The sequence below is a fragment of the Corylus avellana genome, chromosome ca6 (genome assembly GCF_901000735.1).
Source record: "Corylus avellana chromosome ca6, CavTom2PMs-1.0".
Lineage (NCBI taxonomy): Eukaryota > Viridiplantae > Streptophyta > Magnoliopsida > Fagales > Betulaceae > Corylus > Corylus avellana.
Genome location: NC_081546.1, coordinates 12,350,985 through 12,373,908, shown reverse-complemented (window position 1 = coordinate 12,373,908; position 22,924 = coordinate 12,350,985). Strand labels below are relative to the sequence as shown.

The following is a 22,924-nucleotide window of genomic DNA, read 5'->3' as shown; positions in this document are numbered from 1 at the left end:
AAAACTTTTTACAAAGTTTTCCTTCTCAACGTTGACTTTTCTTTTCATTGGAAGAGAATTTGATGGACTAAGGAACCTTTAAGGGCGACTTTCTTTAACTAGATAACATCTTAAGGGAAATTTCTCACTCTGAATATTCTTCGCCAAGTGTCACATTATAGTTGTGAATTGCCATGTCATTTTGTGTGTGTAAAAAGAGTAAGAAAACTCCTAATCATTTCCTTCGTTATGATGTTGCAAAAGATTTGTAACTCTAATTTTTCAGATGTTTAGACTAGAATGAGTTATGCTTAAACAGGCTGTGGATCTTTTGGTTGAAAAGGAAAGGTCAATTGTAAGGATGCTAAAATTGTTTAGAAGTTAATCCCTTCATGTTTAATAATGTGGTGCATTTAGAGAGAAATGAATGGGACAAGTGCCAATATGCAGTTATGTTTTCTTTAATCCCTCTTCGAGAGTATTGTTTCCGACATCTTTCTTAATATCTCTAACTTTGTAAAATTTTGTGCTCTTTTCTCGCTCTTTTATTTTTTATTTATTTTTTTTATAGAATGGGCACATTGGATTTAAAGGGTTCAAAACAGTTTGGCAGTCAACATGGGATTGAAATCCCCTCCAATTATTCAAAATTGGAGAATCTCATATTACAAAATCGTGGTCCTTCATTTTAAATCCAATGGTCTATAAAATCATTTAAACCTCAGTAAAACAAAAGCCATCTTAAAATCAAAATTTAATGCTTCGGTTATACAAAAGCAGCTACCATTTTATAGACCAACCACTGTTCCGTCCGCATGCTACAAGCCTGTCAATCATTGTTCCCACCACTCATGCTGAAGAGTTATCTACCAGTCCTATTATAGGCACAAGGACAAACGCTAGCCACGGCTGTGTAAACTGCTTTTACTGGATGCATGCAAATATGATGCACTCCAATGGAAAAATATCCCTAAAATGCAAGGAAATGCATGTGGATTATTCAGGATGCTCTGTCCATCCTACATTGTGTTGGGCCTGTAAAACGTCACCCAGCCCACAGCATCAACTCTGCCTGATGGTTCCAATCGAAGCCGCGTCCATGTAATTTTCTATTCTTGGTGTTTCTTACAACTTAGCATATTACTAAATAAAATCATCTGCCTTAGACAATGGCTCCTAAATATGGTCTACAACGATTACAATATAACAAGGGCTTACTAAAAGAAGAGCAGATAGGGTAAACAAAGGAATGGTATCTTCCTCATTTGAGTGCAGTACAGAGCATATAGCTTTCCTGGCTACTTCTGAGAGACCAAAGTTTCCAAACTAGACTTCTCCGCAAACTCAACCATCCCATTGTGCATCTCATGCCTGCCAGAAATCAACAGATCAACACACACATATGGAAGCCTTACAATTATATTTGCAAGACAAAGTCATATCTGATGATGTTGACGAAAATATTAATGCAACCAAAACCATTAACAAATTGATACATGCATGTAGAGAAACCATTGAAATCAAAAGCCCAAACAATCTTGATATAAAAATTCTCTCAGGAGATGAAACTAGAAGAGCGGACTAGAGAATCTTGGCAGAAGTTATTTATTTACTTGTTTTGATTGGAAAGTTAAACACGCACCAGTTTGTCTCGGACCCATGACCTCATGCACCACCTCGCTTTTGTGGAGAAAGTGCCATTTGAGCTAGAGCTCGTCAGCATGTCTCTGTAACAATTATTGGAAACCAGGCCCAGAGAAGGACAAGATTTTTAAGTTTCACAAGAAACTGAAGTCTTGGTCTTGGCAAGTGCACTCATGTCATTTTTTTTAAAGCCATGATACATTCATATCACAATTTGTCTCTAAACATGTTGTACATGCACCTGTGAAGTTTGAGTTCTACATTGAGAAAGTATAAAGAATAAGAATGATTAATATATCTAAGTGGACCCAAGCCCATTAGCTTAGGCTTTTGGGCTGAAAATAGTGTCCCAATATGTATATTAATTTACTCTGATTTGACTCCCTTTGGTGTTTCTCTCCCCAACAATTGGTATTAGAGCTCATGGTTAGCTGACGCTGTTGCTGATATGAATGCCTTGGTTTGACGTGTTTGGTTTGACTCCGGTAAAAAGAGTGGTTTCTCTTGGGGTATGCGTGACATTCTTGTGTGTAGGGGAGTTTAGTCAATGTGGTAGAGACTCATAAGTGAAGGAAGATTTGTCGTACATGCACTTATGAGGTTTGTATCCCACATTGAGAAAGTATAAAGAATAAGAGTGGTTAATATATCTAAGTGGACCCAAGCCCATTAGCTTAGGCTTTTGAGCTAGAAGTGGTGTCCTAATATGTATATTAATTTACTCTTGTTTGACTCCCTTTGGTGTTTCTCTCCCCAACACAACAATAAATACTCACAAAGAGAAAATCAGATTTTAACGTCATCAGAACATACAAATGTAGCAGCAAGACAAGGAATATTTACTTTGGGTAACACTTTGTCAAGAAAACTGGATAGGTGACTACATCTATTGCATAACGTTAGAGCAATGAAACACACAATGTAAAAAGCCATTCCCTTTTATCCTTTGAGTGAATCTAATAATGGTACATCTAAATGTTGCGAATAGCATCAATATCCTATTAGAATTAGCTATTAGTCGCGTATTTATATGGATGTAATGTTTCTTATTCAAAGGAGATTATATTCTGCAAAAATTTCAAAAACTATGAAGCTTTGTTCAAATTTGTATGACACAACGTTAATCTGAGGTGTGATGTCGAACAAAAGAAACCCAGGTGTGGCACTTGGGAAGCTTGGGAAACTAGGTGTGAGACCTATATCTATGTTCTTGTGGTCTCTCTAAATTCAAGCAATTCATCTGGCTTTCAAACTATACTCTGACCTTGATTTCTCATCCTTAGAATCCCTAAATACTTAGGAAAGAAACCCTTAGCACAAACCACCTATTATTAGCCTCCAAACCTACAGAATCAGATCTACTAAAACTGCAAAGTTACTGTTTACAGCCATGAACCAGATCTCTTTTTTTTTTTTTTTTTCATCTGTTTGAGCTCCAAAACACACCCATCTTGTTACTGCATGATTAAAATTTAACCCAACCTATTCTCCCAGCCATTTCCACCCCAAAACCCTAAGCCAAACAACTCCAATATGCTTCCAATACCGACTGCAGGGAAAATTCCAGCAACCAAAAGTTCTGTTAGTCACTTTTAGCCCCTATCACTATTGTCCTACTTTAGTTCTGGTATCAAAGTGGGTTACCTCACTATGTTTTCATATAATGGGAGATCCTATATAGCCACAATGAGTTGGGAATAGTTGGAGATGCAAAAACAAAGTGTTTCAAGATAGACTCCAAGAGAGATATTATGATGACATGGTTTGTTTTTACCAAGATGGTTTCTTAGTGTTTGATTATGCTTAAAAGTTCGCTGACCTACCTATCAAGAGTGGAGTAGTCGAATGTAAATGTATGACAATTCCTCAATTCATGGGTAGGTTGAGATCTGAGATTAAAATATGACTACTGCACAATTTTCTGACCTCCAAGAAGCTATTGATATGGCTATTATGTGAGATACAACCATAAAGATTTTCAGATCTGACAGTGAAGTAAAGGAAGCTGCAATTTGTAAACAAAAAACTGCCCTTCCAAGACAGTGAGCTAAAAGCCTGAACAACCAAGAACTTGCTAGAGTTGATGGCAACCGCTAGCGGTGACTAGAGGCGGTTGGTGACGGTGATTTGAGATGTGCCTTGAATAACAATATGCCCAAGAGGGTCAACTATGGACCAAAAAAAAAGCTAACAAAAAGGCTGAAAATGAAGCCAACTATGGGATGAAATAAAAGCAAACTGTGGGCTGAAATAAGGCCCACTATGGGCCATAAATGAGGCCAATTATGGGCCTTAAATGGGCTTGGGCCTTCAAACAATACCACAAAGGCAGGGTGTAGGTCATTAAACAATACCACAAAAGCCAAAATATGAGTCTATGTCAACAATTGGACCAACAATGACCAAAATAATGGGCCAACAAAGGGCCAAAATAATATGAGCAACTTGCCTTTTTGTTGTTGTTGTTGTTTTTTTTTTTTTTTTTCCTTTTCTTTCAATCGAATTTTCTTTCTTTTTTTTGCTTTCCTCATGCCTTGAAGCCTCACCAAACTCTCTCTTTCTTGTTTTTTACCAGCCACAAAAGAGGAGAACAAACACCCATTCTAAACCATAAAAGGCCTAAGCAACTCCTCATTGTATCACGTAGTATATGCGTACCAACATATATCGACAAGAGCTGGTTTGAATGGGCACAAATTTGAAGGATGGATAGAAAACTGAGGCAGTGGTTGGCAAATCTAGAAGGGGTGAACACATATATGAATGCAAAAGAGAATGAGCACTAGTGGTTAGGTCTATGACCTTCATCCACAAGATAAAGCCAAAAGGGTTCCACTTTGCTCTTATTTCTATGGTTATGTTTACAATATAAGAGTCTCCTATTTATATGATAACTATGGTACATGAAAATAATACAAATATGGAGATAGTATCAGATTTGAATGATAACCTAAAAGGTCGGCGATTACAATCAAATCCCATAATATATGATAATCAAATATACTCTTAACAATACTGAGACGAAGAAGAGAAAGAAAAGAAAATCGAGATTCAATCTTTTTATCTAATGTCAAGGATGCAATTCAAGAAACCAATAATCTTTTTACTACAAAACAAGAACGGTTTTCTCCAACTAAGCGAGAATGGTGCAGGCAACGAGAAATCATTTTGACGAAAATGTTGACATTGCAAACTTTTGAAAGATGGTAATTCTAACATGGCACTTTTTAAAATTTAAGAATATGACTGCAAAAAAAGTGATGAAAGATCATAAATGGTAAGTGAAGTTTTTCCTTTAATTTAAAAAGTCAAAAAATATTTCTACACTTTTAGTTATTTAATTTGGCTTAGGAGTCAAGCCCATTAAATCCAAGTATTTAATTTGACGTAGTGTTTTATATTCAATGGAGAATACCTTTTACTTATAAAAAAATAAAAAGAAAAAGAACTTCATAAGTTTTTATTTTTTATTTTTATGTGTAAAAACTTCAGAAGTTATGGAGCTTTGTTTGAGGTCTGTGTGGTGCAAACTTAATCGAAGATGTGTATTGAGGAAACCGTAGGTATGATGTATAGGAAAATAGGTGTGATACATAACATAACTATCTATTTCTTGACTCTTTTAACTTCCAGCAATTCATTTAGCCTCCAAACTACAATCCAACCTTTGATTTCTCTGCCTTAGAACTCTAATATCCATACAATTGAAATCCTAAGACAAGTACCTATTATTAGCCTCCAAAATAATACAATCAAGTATGCTACAATTCCCTAGTTACTTAGCCATGAACCAGATCTGATTTTATTCTTTTTCTCATTTGTTTAGAGTCCCAATATTTGAAACAAAGATATATGTTAGAGATGGTGGCTCATATTATGAATGTGGAAGTAACAATAGTCTCTAGTAAAAAGGTCACGTGAACAGGGTGAGTAGAGCGTAAGCGAAATGAGTTGACATATTGAAAAATTAGCCGCCTGTGCCGGTTCAAGTAAATTCTGTGTATTTTTTTCTCTCTCTTTTCTCTTTACCTTTCACTAAATCGCATAGTCTCAACAATTCCCACCAATATCACATATCTCAAGGGATTTCCAACAGGAAAGGTCAGATGAATTTTTAAGTTGAGAAAATAAACAGTTTTCCTATTTATAGTTAGGCAAAAAGAGTAACCTGAGCTAAAAGTGACCAACAGTTATCAAAAGCAATGTAAACAAGTAGGCCATAATGTCAAACTGATAAAGAGAATTTCTGCTCAATGAATTTCTAAGGCAAGTTTGACGCAGCTCTCTGATATTGTATGCAGAAAATATTAAGGGCAGGCTAAACCCAATAACAGAGCCACCAAAGGGCCAAAATAACAAGGCCAGAAAAGTAGACAACTATGGGAACAAGCACTATGAGAGATGAGAGAAGCCTCCCATCGAAAGAGATCAGGCTTTAGGAGAAGAACCTAGTAGAGCAGGAATCCACCCTTTATAATTGACTGAAATTAATAATTTAATTTCCAAGCTGGAAGTGGAAGTTTGGAATTCATAAGGCTATATAACTGATAGTTATAGAAAATTAATTTCTTACCACTGCATGCTATAAAAGTGCAATTGAAGAAGCCAGCCAGTTAAAGCCCACCAGCAATCGGAATCCATTATCAGTGTTTGCCAACTCGAGACCCAAATGATTGATCGGGGCCTGACATCATGTTTCATCATTAATGGTTCACTACCGATCAGGGATCGGACCAAGCTGTCCATCCGATCGTCGCACCGAATCTACTTGTTAGCGCAATATCCGGGATTTTGTCGCTAACTGATTCGACCCTCTAGAAAAAGCTATCTTTGAACTATATCACAAATTCGAAGATATCAAAGTACGGTCGTAGTGCCCCTGACAGTCTACACTATTCGGACACGACCAATGTCCTTTCAACTCCACAAATCGAGGAGTATGGACACCACAACCAATTGACAAGTAGTGCTCTGCCCTGCCTGCGCTCCCCCCTAATCCCAGGGTCTAGGGGGCATGGGGATTAGCTACCATTATTATATTCAATGTTCGGACTCTATAAAAACAACACTATGTCCAGGTACGAGAGATGTTTGGGACCTTTTTTTCCTCTGAACACAAAAGCACTCTGAATTCAATAATTATCTATCTTTAAGGTGATAATTGACTTAAGCATCGGAGTTATACCCCATCGGCCTGCTCCGGCAAGCTCTGTTGCTTTTGCAAGAGTGGATTTGCTAACGACCGGAAGCTGTCCAAACAGTTAAATTTAAAAATATGCCATTGTTTAGTTAAGAACTTTGTAAGCAATTAATTTCCTCTCATATATTCTACCCTAAGGGATAGCTTAATCGGCCGGGGATTACATCTCATGAAGCTAAGGTTCAAATCTCTCATTTCCCCTCCCCTTGAGGCCAATTACTTACCCTAAGAAAAATCCTCTCATATATTATGGATTAATCATATATTTGACTACTAATGATATTTAGAAGAATACAATATATAGTACAAACTCATAAAATTTCAGCAAGGTACGTGATTTGACCCATAATTAAGAATCGTTAGTCATGACCTCATACACAACTCATGTATCTAAACCATGGATAGGGTACAATTCACCAAATTTGACATGAAAGCAGAATCTGGTTAAATTCAGGTCCTGAAAAGTAATTCAGGAATCTGAATAAATTTGACTCAAAATATTAGAAGTTTAGCAAAGGAACATGTGATGTTTGAATATATCCTGAAGACAACCAGTTCTTGACATGTGTGAGACGTTATTCTATTTACAACATCTTAAGATGACTCCTTCAATTTAATAACTGTTTAATCCAACATTCAAAATCCAACATCTTAAGAAGGAGCACAAAGATATTCAAAGAGGGAGATATTTATGAAGGATTATCAAGAGAAACTAGAGTAGCATGAATTTTGCATACAAGTGCTTGAGTGATCACACCAATCACATTAAATGGAACATTCCCAAATCATATAAACCAAGATGCTATAAAGGAGAAAATTTTAAGATGAGAATGTGCTCATGGTAGCCTATTGCAAGAATTGTAACAACCATAAAGCATGAAGATTGTATGGCCAACTACAATCCCTAACAATAAAGAAGAAGAAGAAGAAGCGGACCTGAACCAAAAAGATGGTTGATATGGAAATTATTTACAGTAACGATCGGCCTTCTTCTTGACCCGTTCGTCGAGAGCGTCCTCGACGGACTTGGAAATAGACTTGGGATCGTAACCGAACTTCTTGGTCTCCACGGGGAAGAGCTGCTCGTACTTCATGCGCTTGGCCGCGTCGATGGTGTAAACTACTTGCGCTCCTTCCGCTTTTCCAGATTCATCGCCCGCATCATCGGCAACCTGAATCTCCGCCTCCACGTCTAAGGGAAACGAAGGCTCGGATTCATCGACCTTTGGGTTGTGATTCTTGTTCTTCTTCTTGTGCTTCTTCTTGTCGATGGATTTGCTGCGGCTCGCGAGGCTTCCCCCTTTGAAGGTCAGCCTCCCTCCTTTCACTCTCTCGTACGGATCCGACATCTCAAACACTCCCTGTCCGGTCCTCAGCTCTCTTTTCTCTCTTTTAAACCACACCTCGCCAATTCTATACTACTCAAGAGAGGATTCTGGGTTTGGTCTCATGAATCTCATCCTTTATGTTCTTGTAACCCCAAAGACAAAAAAATAAGGGGAAACTTCATAAAGCCCCCCTAAACTTTCAGCCAATTTGAAAAATTCTTCTTGAATTTTTAAAACTCTCATTTAGGTCCCTTAAACTTTCATTTTCTCTCACTTTGGACCCTTTTAACATTAAACTACGTCGTTTTGGGCTGGGTAGGTATTGTAATTTTAGGACACAAAACGACGTAGTTTAATGTTAAAAGGGTCCAAAGTGAGAGAAAACCAAATTTCAGGGGGCCTAAATGAGAATTTTGAAAATTTAGGGAGGGTTTTTCAAATTGGCTGAAAGTTCAGGGGGACTTTATGAAATTTCCCCAAAAAATAAAAATAAAAGAAAGAATAAAGTAATTCCATTTGACACGTTTTTCATAATGACAAAGTTTATTTCAAATTGGAAACGTTTGATTTGCGGAATAAACTTTTGGTAAGGGTCTATTATTAGAAATAGTTATTTCTGTGAGGATCATTAATTCCTTAGATACAGGAATTGACAAATTTTTCCAAACAAACAACTTTTATATTTTTTTTTTTAGTTTTAACCCTTAAATTTATTTTTTATTTTTATTTAAAAATAAAGAAAGAAAAAACCAAATTTAGAGGGGTGGCCGACAACCCCATTTGGTGGTCGGCGACCCCCTGCATGACCTGGGGGTGGTCGCACCACCCCCGGTGGATTTGGCTGGTGGCGAAGGGGGAGGCTGAGGCCACTTGGTAAACGTCTTGGGGGTGGCCGTGGCCTCCCCTGTTGCCATCGAAGGTGGCCAAGGCCACCCTCGATGAGCGTCAAGCCACCCCCAACTCCACTGGGAGTGGTTGCATCACCCTCGGGGCACCTCGGGGGTCCACCCCAAGGTGCTCCGGGGGTGGTGCGACCACTCCCAGGTCATGTAGGGGGGGTGGCCGACCACCCAATTGGGTGGCAGGCCGCCCCTGTAATTTTAGGTTTTTTAATTTTTTTGTTTTTTGTTTTTAATTTTTTTTTTGTTTTTTTTTTTTATTTTTTTAAAAGAAGGGTGTGGTTTTTGGTAATTTTGGTTCAACTCTCATTAAAATACATATATTGTTATCAAACTAAGGAATATGAATAACTATTCCATTCTGCCTTCCTCTATTCCTAGTAATAACTTTTTTTTTTTTTAAACGAAATACCCAATCCGCGAACCAAATGAGCCCTTAGTTTATAAAAGTGACATGTGTCTATTTTTTTAATAATACGTGAGATGCGCATAAAATATGGTGTTATTATTATTGATACTAAAGTGACACTTTGCCGGCTTTTATCCAAATTTCAAATAGAAGTTCAAATTGGGGAGTTATTTTTCCATTTAACTTATCACGACGAACCTTAAGGAACTTATTATAAATTGGTCGGTATAACCACAGAGACTGTTTTTAACATTTTTTTCCCCTTATTTAAATTGGGTGGGAGCATATTCTAGTCTTCCTTTCTCTTTTTACCCCCTTCCATTTGTTTTAGTAATGAAAGTACCATCCATCTCTTGATCATCTCTCTTGCAAATTCATTATTGAATATGTCTTACAGATTTAATGATGAATTTGCACATTTTTTATATGGAGATGGACAAAAAATAAGCTAAAAATGAAAATGAAAGGACAACAATGACAGTAATAATCAATGGAAGATAGAGGCTCATCATTAAAATAAAGAAGTAATCATGTTCTTAAGGACAACAATGACAATAACAAGCCGAAGGAATGACTAAAATGAATAAATAATGACCCTACAACAATAAATACAAGCATATATAGTATAAACCCCACACAAGCTTGCAAACACTCATATGTCTAAGCTCAAACAAAAAAAAAAAAAAAAAAACAAGAAGAAAACATATGTAGAGCCAATACAGACTCCAACAAGTAGTGAACGGTCCTATGGCTTTTCAAGGAGTACTAGTAGTTCAGTTTGATGGGGGTGGGGAGAAGAAAGGAATGGTTGGAATTGTTGTTGGAATGGTAGGAATAGAGGGGATTGTAGTTGGGATGGTGGGCAATGGAATGGCTGGCAGAGGAGGAAGAGTCAGCTTGGGAAGTGCTGGCAAAGTTGGCAATGGCATGCTAGGCAGTGGGGGCAATGTGGCTTTAGGCAGGGTTGGCATTGAGGGCAAAGGAGGCAAAGATGGAATTGTAGGCAGCGTCAATGCCGGGGGTGGAGCCGCTACCGGTGTGTCCATAAGGTGGCGAGCTGCCATGCTCATATCGATGCTCGACAACGACATTGTTATAACTAAAGACAATAGGAAAAAATGAGTGGAACCGGCCATTGTTTGATAGTTCTTTCTCTATATACGTGGAACTTTTCTAAGTGTGTTTTGAGTCGAAGTCCTAATTGGTATTTATAGAGTGGGATGTTGAAGGGATCCAAGTGTTTGATGGGATGTAGTTGGAGAAGTTCTCGTTAGTTCACCTGCTCAACAAGACTTAAAGCCTACGTGCCTGCCCTCTCAGGGGATAACTTAACAAAACCAATCTCTTATGGAAGCAAATTTTGAGAGGTAACGACTCATTACCTCTCACAATTTGACTACTTAATTAAATAATAAGAGTTATTGATTATGGTGATTCATGTTGTCTCACAATTTTCTTAAATTTTATTGGGAAAATGCAAAATCAGTTTTAATGATTTACTTGATTTACAATTAACTTTATGTGGTATCAAAATAAACTTAGATGCATGTCCATAAGATATGTCAAAATAAAAATAAAAATTCACTCCCTATAGTCAAATTCTGGTTACTAGCTTAATAGGTTTCGTTAATGTGGCACTAACTTATGTGTATTTTTTTTTTTGCTCTTATGTGTCACACTATCGAAATTTGTTATATTAGTGGATGGAATTTGAATGTACGGAGTAAATTATTTTTTTAGCATAGCTTAGGGATCTTTGAATTCATTTTCATACCATAAAGAGCTAATTGCAAATAAGGTAAACTACAATAACTGATTTTGCTTTTTTTTTTTCCTAAAATTTACATGCATTTAGCGAATGGTATCCTTTAAACTGGGTTAGAGAAAATTTTTCCACACATGTTTTTAGGACGTGTGAGAATTGAAAATGAATTCAAACAGATGAGAGAAAGATATTTTTCTTTTATACTTCTTTGGTGACACATGCTCCTATTATATACACATATGATTGTAACTATACAAGAGATTTTCCTGATTCTTGGGATTGCATTGAATACACAATTACCTCATATATGTCATGATTAATATATTTCCATGTAGGTATGAGTGTTTTTCCTTTATTGTATAATCTTTGCTGTCTTTGACTTCCTTAGTGAGTATGCATTGATGCGTTGTCAAGCAAGAGGATAGCATAGAGTTTCCTTTTGTAATATCTTTATGAAACGTGTGTAGCAAGTGCTTTGCTGTTGAGTAGGGAGATCTTCCATTTGTAGTTACATGCAGATTAGAGTTTCCTTGTGTAGTGCTAGGAGACGTGTGATTGTGCTGAGCATCAGAATATTACCTTTTTCTAATTTGTGTCGGGTTAGCAAAAGTCCTCTTGAAATTATCCATACTGATATGTGGACATCTCCTATTCCATCAATAAGTGGTTGCAAATACTATGTTCTTTTTATTGATGAATTTCTCGCTTCACTGGGCTGTTTCCTTTGCACTCTAAATCTGATGTGTTCATCTGCTTTGTGAAATTTAAATCACTTGCTCAAAATTAATTGTCTTCTAAAATCAAATCTCTACAATCAGATGGTGGGGGTGAATACATGTCAAACCAATTCTAAAATTTTATGTCTACTCATGGCATTTTTCATCGTCGCTCATGTCCCCACACACCACAACAAAATGGCATCTCAAAAAGAAAACATCGCCATATAGTAGAAACTGGTATCACACTGTTAGCCCAATCGCATCTCAACTCTAAATTCTGGGTTGATGCATTTAACACTGCAGTGTATTTAATTAACTGGTTACCTACCCCTGTTTTACAAAATACGTCTCTCTATGCCGAATTCCTCAACGTGGAACTCGATTATTCTATCTCGAAGGTATTTGGTTGCTCATGCTTCCCTTTGCTTCGACCATACAATGCACATAAATTATTACTTCGAAGCAAAAAATGCATATTTGTGGGTTATAGTGCCAACCATCGTGGGTATTGTTGCTTAGACCCTGCTACCAATCGTGTCTACATAACCCGCCATGTTGTGTTTGATGAGACCTCATTTCCAGCCGAAAGATACGGTCCCACACTCCTCCGACCAAGTATGTGCACCTCCTCAATCCTTATATCCTTTTATTCAAAATATTGAACCCACGTTGGTTCCTCACCAAGGACATGTGTAAGGAGAAAATACAACATCTGGAACCTCACCTTCTCTTGTAGGTCCCTCCACTTGTGCTACTATTCCATTGGAACCCGTGAGCAACACAAATGTGTCCCCACACATTGGTTCCTTGTCTTCTATGCACCATGTGCCTATCTATGCAGGTGTGGACAATAGGGTTGATGACTCATAGCCAGCTGCTTCTGCTGAGTCTCCAAGTTCTCCAAGACTTGTTGCTCTTGCCGCCCCTGCCACAGCACATGCTGGCTGCCAACTTAGCCCCACTGTGGACGTGCCCAACTCTGGCATGCCTTTCATTCCCATAGATGATCCATCTGGCAGCACCGCATCTGTCCGCTCTTCCATTGTTACTCGCTCCAGAACTGGGAATCTACGACCACGTCAATTTCCAAACAATCACATCTACTACTCGTCCAAGTACCCTCCCAAGTGTTTCACTGCTACCACCATCCCATCAGAGCCCACATGTTTTTCTCAAGCTATGAAGCATCAGGAATGGAGAGTAGCAATGGGAGCTGAATTTGGCGCTCTCCTTGCCAACCACACTTGGGTCCTTTGTCCTTGACCCAAAGACAAAAATGTCATTCGTAATAAATGGGTCTATAAAATCAAACAACATTATGATGGCAATATTGAACGTTTCAAAGCCCGATTAGTCACCAAAGGATTTGATCAACAGGGTGGCATTGACTATTTTGAGACTTTCAGCCTGGTCCTTAAGATCCCTACACTTTGCCTTGTGCTTGCTCTTGCTGTGCATAATGATTGGCCAGTTCGACAGTTAGATATCTCAAATGCCTTCCTCCATGGTGTATTGGATGAAGAAGTGTTCATGGAACAACCATAGGGGTTCGTTGATTCAACCCATCCCGACTATGTTCGTTGTTTAAAGAAAGCTATCTATGGTCTCAAACAAGCCCCAAGAGCTTGGTTCACCCGTCTCCCTCATGCTCTCACTACCTTGGGCTTTCTTGAATCCTCAGTTGATCACTCCTTATTTGTCTTTCACAAAGGTTCTATTTTGATCTATTTTCTGGTGTATGTCGATGACATTCTTATTACAGGAACATGTGAACATCTCATTCTCAAGCTCAGTGATCACCTCAAGCATGATTTTTCACTCGAGGATCTTGGCCCACTTGCCTTTTTCGTTGGCATTCATGCTGCTTGGGACAGCCACGGACTCCACTTAAATCAGTCTAAATACATCGCAGACTTACTCCATCACACACGCATGCTAGGTACGAAGCCTGCCACTACTCCTTTGAGTTCATGTCAGAAACTTAGTAAGTCCAGTGGTGATCCTTTGCCTGATGCAACTGAGTATCGCCATGCTGTTGGGGCTCTCCAATGTTGCACCTTAACAAGGCCCGAAATTGCTTATGCTGTGAACCAACTTTGTCAATTCATGCACTCACCAACCACCCTCCATTGACTGCATCCAAATGCGTATTGCAATATTTAAAAGGGACGATGGACCATGGTCTCTACTTTACAAAAGAAGCATTGCATCTTCAAGCCTTTTGTGATTCTGATTGGGTTGGCAATCCTGATGACCGGCGATCCACCACTGGGTTTGGGGTTTTCTTTGGTCCATGCCTTGTCTCTTGGAGTGCAAAAAAGCAACATGTTGTCTCTCGCTCAAGTACCGAAGCTGAATATCGGGCCATGCCCGTTGCTATTGCAGATCTCTATTGGCTTCGAATGTTACTCAAAGATTTACGAGTTGTCCTTCCTATGCCACCCACACTATGGTGCGACAATATTGGTGCACTTGCCCTTGCATCCAATCATGTATTCCATGCTCGTACGAAACATATTGAAATTGACTACCACTTTGTAAGAGAAAAGGTGGTGACCAAAGATATTTCTACTCGCTACATTGCCACAGTTGATCAAATCGCAGATATCTTTACAAAAGCTCTTGGGTCGGCTCGCTTTGCGCTCTTACGAGACAAGCTTTGTGTGGTGTCCCCACCCATGCACTTGAAGGGGGGTGTAAGCGAATATTCTGATGCTCAGCACAATCACACGTCTCCTTGCACTACACAAGGAAACTCTAATCTGCATGTAACTACAAATGGAAGATCTCCCTGCTCGACAGCAAAGCACTTGCTGCACACGTTTCATAAAGATATTGCAAAAGGAAACTCTATGCTGTCCTCTTGCTTGACAGCACATCAGTGCATACTCACTAAGGAAGTCAAAGACAACAAGGATTATACAATAAAGGAATAACCCTCACACATGCATGGAAATATATTAATCATGACATATATGGGGTAATTGTGTATTCAATGCAATCCCAAGAATCATGGAAAATCCCTTGTATAGTTACAATCATATGTGTATATAATAGGAGCGTGAATCACCAAAGAAGTATAAAAGAAAAATATCTTTCTCTCATCTGTTTGAATTCATTTTCAAGAATCACATGTTTTAAGGACACAAATCAATTTAATAGATTAAGTTGAAGAAATTTCCTCTAACCCACTTTAAAGAAAATTATGTCCTTTAATTAGATTTCTTTACCTTTTTTTTGGTTGGAAATTAAACTGGCATGAAGCCAATCTGAACTGCCTAGTTCTATCCTTACTGTTTTTCTTAAGAATCAAACCTAAAGCCCAATCCATCCCACCTTGCAACACCCATCAATACACTCTATTGACATTAAACACAATGACAAATGTCAATCTTGCCAAGCAGCCTGATCTGGTTTTACTTGAAACCGAAGGCCATGCTAAGGGAGGTACTCTCAAATTCTTTTAACAGGATTCTCTCCGGTTGAAATCAACGGGAGAGGAACCAGTTCCCTTTTTTTGGTATATAACTGCTTAAACAAAAATGAAAATACAATTATACTCCTAAAAAAAAGGGACCAACTCCTCTCCAATTGATTTCAATTGGAGAGGATCACGTTCTCAAATTCTTAGCTAACCAAACTTGGTGCCTTATGGGCTAGTCCATAGTTAATGACTAAATACAACGTCATTAGTACTATAATATGGAGGCATCATCAATCAATAGTCAAACATAGTCACTAGGGGTATATAAGCGGTTGCAGTTAGTGGTTATTGGCTAGAATCGCTGATCGTAACTGCCTAAGGTGGTTATTGGATTTTAATAATTGCAACTGCTCTGCTTAGGTAGCTAGTGATTATTTTCTAACCGGCGGGTAGCGGTTATTCAAACCAATAACCAACGGTTTTATAACCCCTTTTTATTTATTTATTATTTTTTATATGGACTTTTGGGCTTTTTGAGGTTCTTTTGTGCCTCAATGTGCTTATTTTAAATAGTTATGGGTCAAAGTGTTCCAAAAGACAATGAATATGATGAAACCCTATCTTTAACAAGTATTTAAAACGACATCGTTTTGGTGTTTAACACTAAAACATCGTCGTTTTAATGTTATATTTTTAATATAAAATATATATTTATATTATTATATATAAGGGTAGATGGTTAATAACCACTTTTCCCTACTCCTAAAACTGCTAACCGCTCTGCTTTAGGCGATTAGCGATTTTTTATAACCGCCTACTAAAGATGTTATGCGGTTAATGGACCTGTAACAATTACAGACATAATTTTTTTACAAATTGGATTGTGAGAGTTTCTACATTTCATATTCTTAAAAAATGACATGTGTCTTTTAAGCATGTGAGAACCACATGCTTTCTTATTAATACTATTAAAAAAAAGTATTTGAGAAGCACATTCTATTAGAAAAAAAAAAAAAAAAAAAGTGTGTTTCTTACATGCTAAATGATACATATCACTTTTAAATGTTAGGTTGTTAAAAACTCCTACAACCCACTATGTAAGAAATTTCTATTACTTAATTTTTTTTTTTTTTTTTGGACATGATATTACTTAATTGATTGGTCAAAATAGGAGAGGAAATAAAAAAAGAAGAAATGAAGAAACTATCGATAGGCTTTGGATTCTGGATTGAGATTTCCTATAAAATGAGCCTCTCTATGACCACTTTCAAAGCTCTCCTTAGGATCACAAAATGCTTCCAAAGCCGAAACTGTCTTTCTCAGCTCCCTCACTTGCTAGACCGTCTCTACCAGCACTGTTGCCATGTCCATCTGTTGTTTATTGGAATTACACGACCATCCATGTACGTCCCCCACAAAATTAATATAAAAGAACATGGTTTGGCTTCATTGTTGAGATAAAAGACATCTTGCTTATTACATGTTTTGATGCTAATAGTAAAGAAACCAAGTTCATGAACTCACAAACGCTATATATTTTTATGGGTAAGTTTTTCTTTGATCAAGTTTGGAAGGATATTGCGAAGAGTGACGTATTTTACCATTGATTCCCATCCTATGCCTCTTCTCTGCCTCGCTATGTTGTTAGGCCTCAGCTTTTGATTTTAGCCATTTGGAGAATGAAATTTTATAGTTGATGGTATTGGCTGAGAAAACTCTTTGAGAGAAGCTATTTTGTATTGTACGTGCTTTTGACATCTTGTAACTTTGAAACTGTTGCATGATTTGTTCTAACTACATATATTAAATCAAGAAATGAGGCCACCTAATATAAGATAAGATGGCAAATCAAGGAAACAAAAAATGAGTAATGCTATATACACTCTCATTCTTTCACCAAATGGTGAATGGGAACTATTTAAAGGTGTATGAGAATAAGGGTGGGAGAGTGAGAGTACGTGTAATATTACTCAACCAAAAGTGATGGTGCACACTTTTGTTTGGGAAATTATACCTTAGGGCGTATTTTAGTAAGCTCATAATATAGTATGTTGAGACATCACTCAACCCAAAAACTTAAGTTTATGGGTTTGGGACCAACTACGCTATATTATTTACTCACACTAATGACATATTTCCAATGTAAAACTCAAACCTTTCTGTACTCACATATTTGTACTCAACAATTTAATCTTTTAGTATAAGTGATGATTTAATATGGTATTAGCGTTAGAAGTCATGAAGTCGAATCCTGACTCCACAATTTAACTCTCATTTAAATTGAATATTTCACATGTTAGGCCTTACACGTGAGGAGAGCAAGTGTTAAAATATTCATTAAATGACTAAATTTATCAATTCTTTTTAGTTTAAGCTTTTTGATAAGTGATAATTTAACATGTTATAAGAGCTAGAGGTCTTAAGTTTAAACACTCACTTTCAATTAAATATTTCTCGTATTGGGTTGATATTTGAGCCTACATGTGAGGGGGAATGTTAAAGTATTAATTAAATGTATAATTTATTATCAGTTTAAGCTTTTAGAATAAATAATGATTTAACACACACTAGCTAATCCCTGCTCAAATTCTAAAAAATTTGGGCAAAGAATTATGAGAGAGGGGAGTACAAGGCTCAAGGTGCCTTGCATCTTGGACCCAAGACCCTTCTCTTATTTCGTGCTCAAATTTTCTAAAATTCAAGCAGATTCTAAGGAAGTTTGTAGGAAAATTGTTATCAGGATCTAACGTAGAAGGATTTTGTCCTGTTAGGGTAGAAATTCAATGGAGGATCAAAGACAAAGAAAAACAGAAAAGCTTATTATGTCAGAATAATAGATCGTGTCATTTACATCAATGTTCTATTTCTACTTTCTACAACACAATTTTGTTAAGGCTTATAAGGCATTGTAAATAAATGCCTTATTCCATTTTCCTTATAGAAAAAATCCATGGCTTCATCCTCACTTCCCCTATCATTATTCAAGCTTTTTATGGATCTACCTAGTTTATTTTCTACCTCCAATTTGTATTCTTTAAATTTTCCAATAGCCTCGGACTTATGTCTAATTAGATAGATGTGTCCATATCTTGAATAGTTATCAGTAGTCATTTTCCCTTTAATAAATGATGCACATATATGAAAATTCCCATAATTAATTTTTGGTAATAAGAGCATTCCCAATGGAGAAGCCATATTTTTATGTAAAATGGCTTCTCAAAATTCATTTTTATCTAGTTTATCTAAGCCATTTTTAAATGTATCTACATCTAATTAGTTATATTTCTATCTATTCTATTAAAATATTATTAAAAGCAATAAAAGTTTTGGGAAAAAGAGAACATGCAGAGAAAAAGTAGGAAAAAATTTGGGAAAAAGAGAAAATAGGTAAGAGAAACAATGAAAAATAAAATAGCTCACTTGAAAAGTGCTGCTACATTTAGTTTTTTTTTTAGCTCTTCTAATTAAATATCTATTTTACATTTTCTTTTGGCTAATCCAATGTAGGGGGTTTTTTAAACATTTAAAGAACTATTTTAGATAAAAGTAACATTTAGCTCTTCCATTGGGAATGCTCTAACCCTTGTTCATTCGAATTAATTTATCCTTATTGATGTGACCTAATCTTAAATGCCAAAAGAAAGAACTATCAATCGACACATTCAAATAATCAAAAATAGATATTTTATTATCAACTTTGAGGAAGTACATATTGTCTATTTTTGTATCCTTTATTGATATATTCCCTTTGCTAATGTAGGCCTTCCCAGATTTAAATTTTATACCATATCATTTGTCATTTAATATAGGTACTGATATTAGATTTATACGGATACTTGGTATATACAATGTATTGTATAAAACAATAACAGACCCATTAACAAAAATCTTACATTTTCTCTCTCCTAAGACATCATTGTAAGTATTGTTGCCCATGTAAACTTTGTGTTATCCTATTGCTTTTTACCTTGAAATCTACAAAAATTCTTGGTTTGTTGTGATATGTGTGGTTGATGTCGAATCTATCCACCAGGAATTTGTAGCCGGTTCTGCCATCATTACTTTAGTGATTGTAATAGCAATTTCTCCCTGTTTCTTGCTGCCATTGTTCTTTGGACAATTTGCTTTAAAATGTCCTGTCTTTTCACATCTGTCTGTAGCATGATCTTTTGTTTTTGAAAGTGTCTTTTGGTTTACCCTTCCATCTTCTTTTAAGTTTCTTCGATTTTCCTTTGAATGCGGGCACATGTGATTTTTGTGCTGCTGTATATGCCATCATTAGGTTTGTAGTTGTCCCTTGTATTCTTCTTTGCTCATTCTCTCTTCTTCCAACACAAGTAACACTGGCAAGATGTCATTGAAATTTCTTTGCCATTCTGTGCCAAAGAAGTTACCACATGCTCCCATGATAGAGGAAGACTATTATGTATGGTTGTAACTTGCATTTTGTTTGACACTAGGTGACCTGCATTTACTAATTATTTTGCAACAAGTTCTATTTGGTTAACATAATCACCTACATAATCATTTTCATCCATACGAACATTGTTATATTTATTTAGTAACAATTGTATGTGTGTCTCAGACTAAGGTTCATACTTTTGATCTCGTGTTCTTCAAAAAGATGAATTATATTAAGGAAAAATTCACTTTACCCCTCTAAAGTTTCAGGGGTTTTTCAATTCGAAACCCAATGTTTAAAAATTGGCAATATACCCCCCTAATATTTCAAAAATTTTCAATTCAAATCCGTTACTAATTTTCGTCTAATTGGACAGAAGTCATCCCACGTGCGTTTCACGTGGGATTTTGATGCCCTCTATTCCAATTTTGCCCTTATTAAAACATATAAAATTACGTAATTACCCTCATTAAAACTTATGAAATTGAGGGTAATTACCTAATTTTATAGGTTTTAATTAGGGCAAAATTGGAATAGGGGATATCAAAATCCCACGTTCCATCCAATTAAAAGGAAATAAGTAGTGGAGGGTTTGAATTGAAATTTTTTGAAACATTAGGAGCGTACATTGCCAATTTTTAAACATTGGGGTTCGAATTGAAAAATTCCTGAAACTTCAGTGAGGTAAAGTGAATTTAACCCACTATATTATCTTTCATATTATGAAGAAGGGTAGCTCTTGTCATAAAGTCGTCTCCTAACCATTTTTCTTGTTTCTTGATGACCTCTTCGTCTCTTTGCCATCTAATTCTAGTTTTACAGAATTAAGAGTGTATAATATTTTCTCATGCGTCAATACATAAATTTTTTTTATGTTTTCACATTCTAAAATTGATGCCATTAAGGTTTTCAACCTTTGAGACATTTATATCGCTTTTTATAGCCATTTTAGAATGTGTATACATTAACATTAACTAATAAAGTTTAATAATTACAAACCTATACAAATGTGTTGTGTATCACACTTATTTCAACAAATAAAAATAAATACATGGTTCTAAATAAATACAAACCAAATAGTAAAATAAAAAAGGATAGTTGTGAAATCAATTGTTCATTTTGAAAATTGTTTTGAGAGAAACTTATAATTTTCTTCTCCTTCCAATTAGCTTTCCAGTGGTTTTGGAATCATTTGAATCAGGTTGAAACGAGGCAGAACGATCAAAAACAGTGAAATTACCTCAAATTGGCTAGTTCAGGTGATTCAAGTCGTTTAGGCAAACCGGATAGGGTTTGTCGAAACCGGGTTTCTAGACCTATAGTTTGGTGCACCACGTGGCTTGGCCTAGTGGTTGGGCTTGTTGGTGTGGATTTGTTTCCGGGACGGGTTGCGGTCCCAAGTTAGCTGCTGGATCCGAGGCTGATGAGGATTTCGACTTTGGATTCGGTTCTTCCACGGATTTGGGCCCCGGATCCGGGTCGGGTGGTGTGAAGGCGTGTGACTTGATCTTCTGGGCATAGGCTTGGGCTCTGAGGACTGATTTGTGGGCCATGTGTTTCCACTTCGGGCTGGTTCAACTTGGATTTCGGGTCGGATCTGAATTTGGTTTTGGGCTCACAACGGCGATGTCATGGGGTGTTTTACGTGCACCTTCAAGCATTCTTGGATCGGCTTCGTTTCGTGGGGAAACGGTGTTGTTCTTTTTGTATGGAACGACATCGTTTCCAGAAGGGCCTTGAGCCGCCTTCTGGAAAGGGCGTGAAACGGCTTCATTTCCAGAAGGCGATCTTGCACTTGCAATATAGGGGTGCAAGTGCGAGGTCGAACCCACAGTAAATTGTGTTTATGAAGAACAATTATGCCTAAACCAATTAAATCATAACCTAGTTCCAAAAGATTTATGATTTTTGAATAAAAAGAAAACATAAACTAAACCAAGTAAAATTAATCAAAAGATAAAGCACTAAGGTTTTGGAATCCATACCCACCGAATCATAGCAACATATTCTCATGTTCATCAATATATATCCGAAGTTCTCACAATAAAAATCTTATGTATGTTCTACTTTGCTTTAAAGATTAATTAAATCATTCAATGAATCCGTTCTTGGCACAAATCACAAAAGATATCTAGTTTAAATTAAATCATCAAATGTATCCATAAATCACAAAAAGATTTCTAATTTAAACCAAATCATTAAATGTATCCGTTGAATGAAACACAATGAATATCTAATGTTTTGATAAAAAAAAAAAAAAACAATCAATTAAATGAAACTATCTCAAATCATCAAATGTATCCATGGAACAAATCACAAGAAATACCCAAGAATCATCCCACTAATTGAATTGAAGTAGAACAATTGAAATATTAAAACTCATAAAATCGGATAATATCAACTTACATAAAAATATTGTTGTTCTTTATCAGTGAGGTTTTATCTTCAACCTTAGTTAAGAAATTAGCTACACATAACTATGGAAAATAAATCCTAAACATAAAGGAAAACACTAAACTAAATGGAGAACTACTCTGAAGTTTCGTACTAAGCAACCTCTGTAGCCTCCTCCTTTTTCTGAAGCTTTAGGTCCTATTTATAGGAAGCAAACAAACCCTAGAAGTCCTAAAAATCCCAGAAAAATTGTACTTCAATCTCATAGTCAAATTAGGAAGCAATCCTAATACAAATTGGAATAAGATTAGTCCAGATTTGAGTTCTTATATTGCAAGACGCTTTTGACATAGAAAAAGTCCAAATTAGGAAACTCCTATTTCATAATGATTTGTATTATTTTGAGTTAGCTTTCCAACGTCACTATTTTCACCTTAATCCGATACTTGAGCTGAAAGTTATAGTCAAAATACTAAGACGTGTGCATAATCTGAAATTCAATCCAATCTGATTTTGACTCCAATTAGAGAAATTTCGATTTAATCTTTTCATTGATTTGGTTAAACTTAACCACATCATCTAGGTCTTCTCAAAGTATGCTTTAAACCCAAAATCAATAGAATTCATTGCATTTTTCCTTCAGAACCTGGAAACACTAAAACAAATAATAATACTAAGGAATTAACACGCAAATTTAGGGGCTCAAATATGCAATATTTGGCACTTATTACAACACAAATCACATACTCGTTCTATAATTT

General features: G+C 36.4%; 2 protein-coding genes across 2 annotated transcripts; one reads left to right on the top strand and one right to left on the bottom strand.

The window, feature by feature from the left end:
* Positions 1-661: 661 nt before the first annotated feature.
* On the bottom strand, positions 662-8,302 carry LOC132185943 (uncharacterized). The gene is made up of 2 exons (XM_059599763.1): positions 7,760-8,302; positions 662-1,350 (listed from the first exon to the last, which is right to left on the bottom strand). The coding sequence occupies exon 1, from the start codon at positions 8,170-8,172 to the stop codon at positions 7,789-7,791; it is 384 nt and encodes a 127-aa protein (XP_059455746.1). The 5' UTR covers positions 8,173-8,302; the 3' UTR covers positions 662-1,350; positions 7,760-7,788.
* A 1,674-nt stretch (positions 8,303-9,976) lies between these two features.
* Positions 9,977-10,597, top strand: LOC132185934 (uncharacterized). Its single transcript, XM_059599751.1, has one exon. The coding sequence runs from the start codon at positions 10,207-10,209 to the stop codon at positions 10,579-10,581; it is 375 nt and encodes a 124-aa protein (XP_059455734.1). The 5' UTR covers positions 9,977-10,206; the 3' UTR covers positions 10,582-10,597.
* Positions 10,598-22,924: the final 12,327 nt, after the last annotated feature.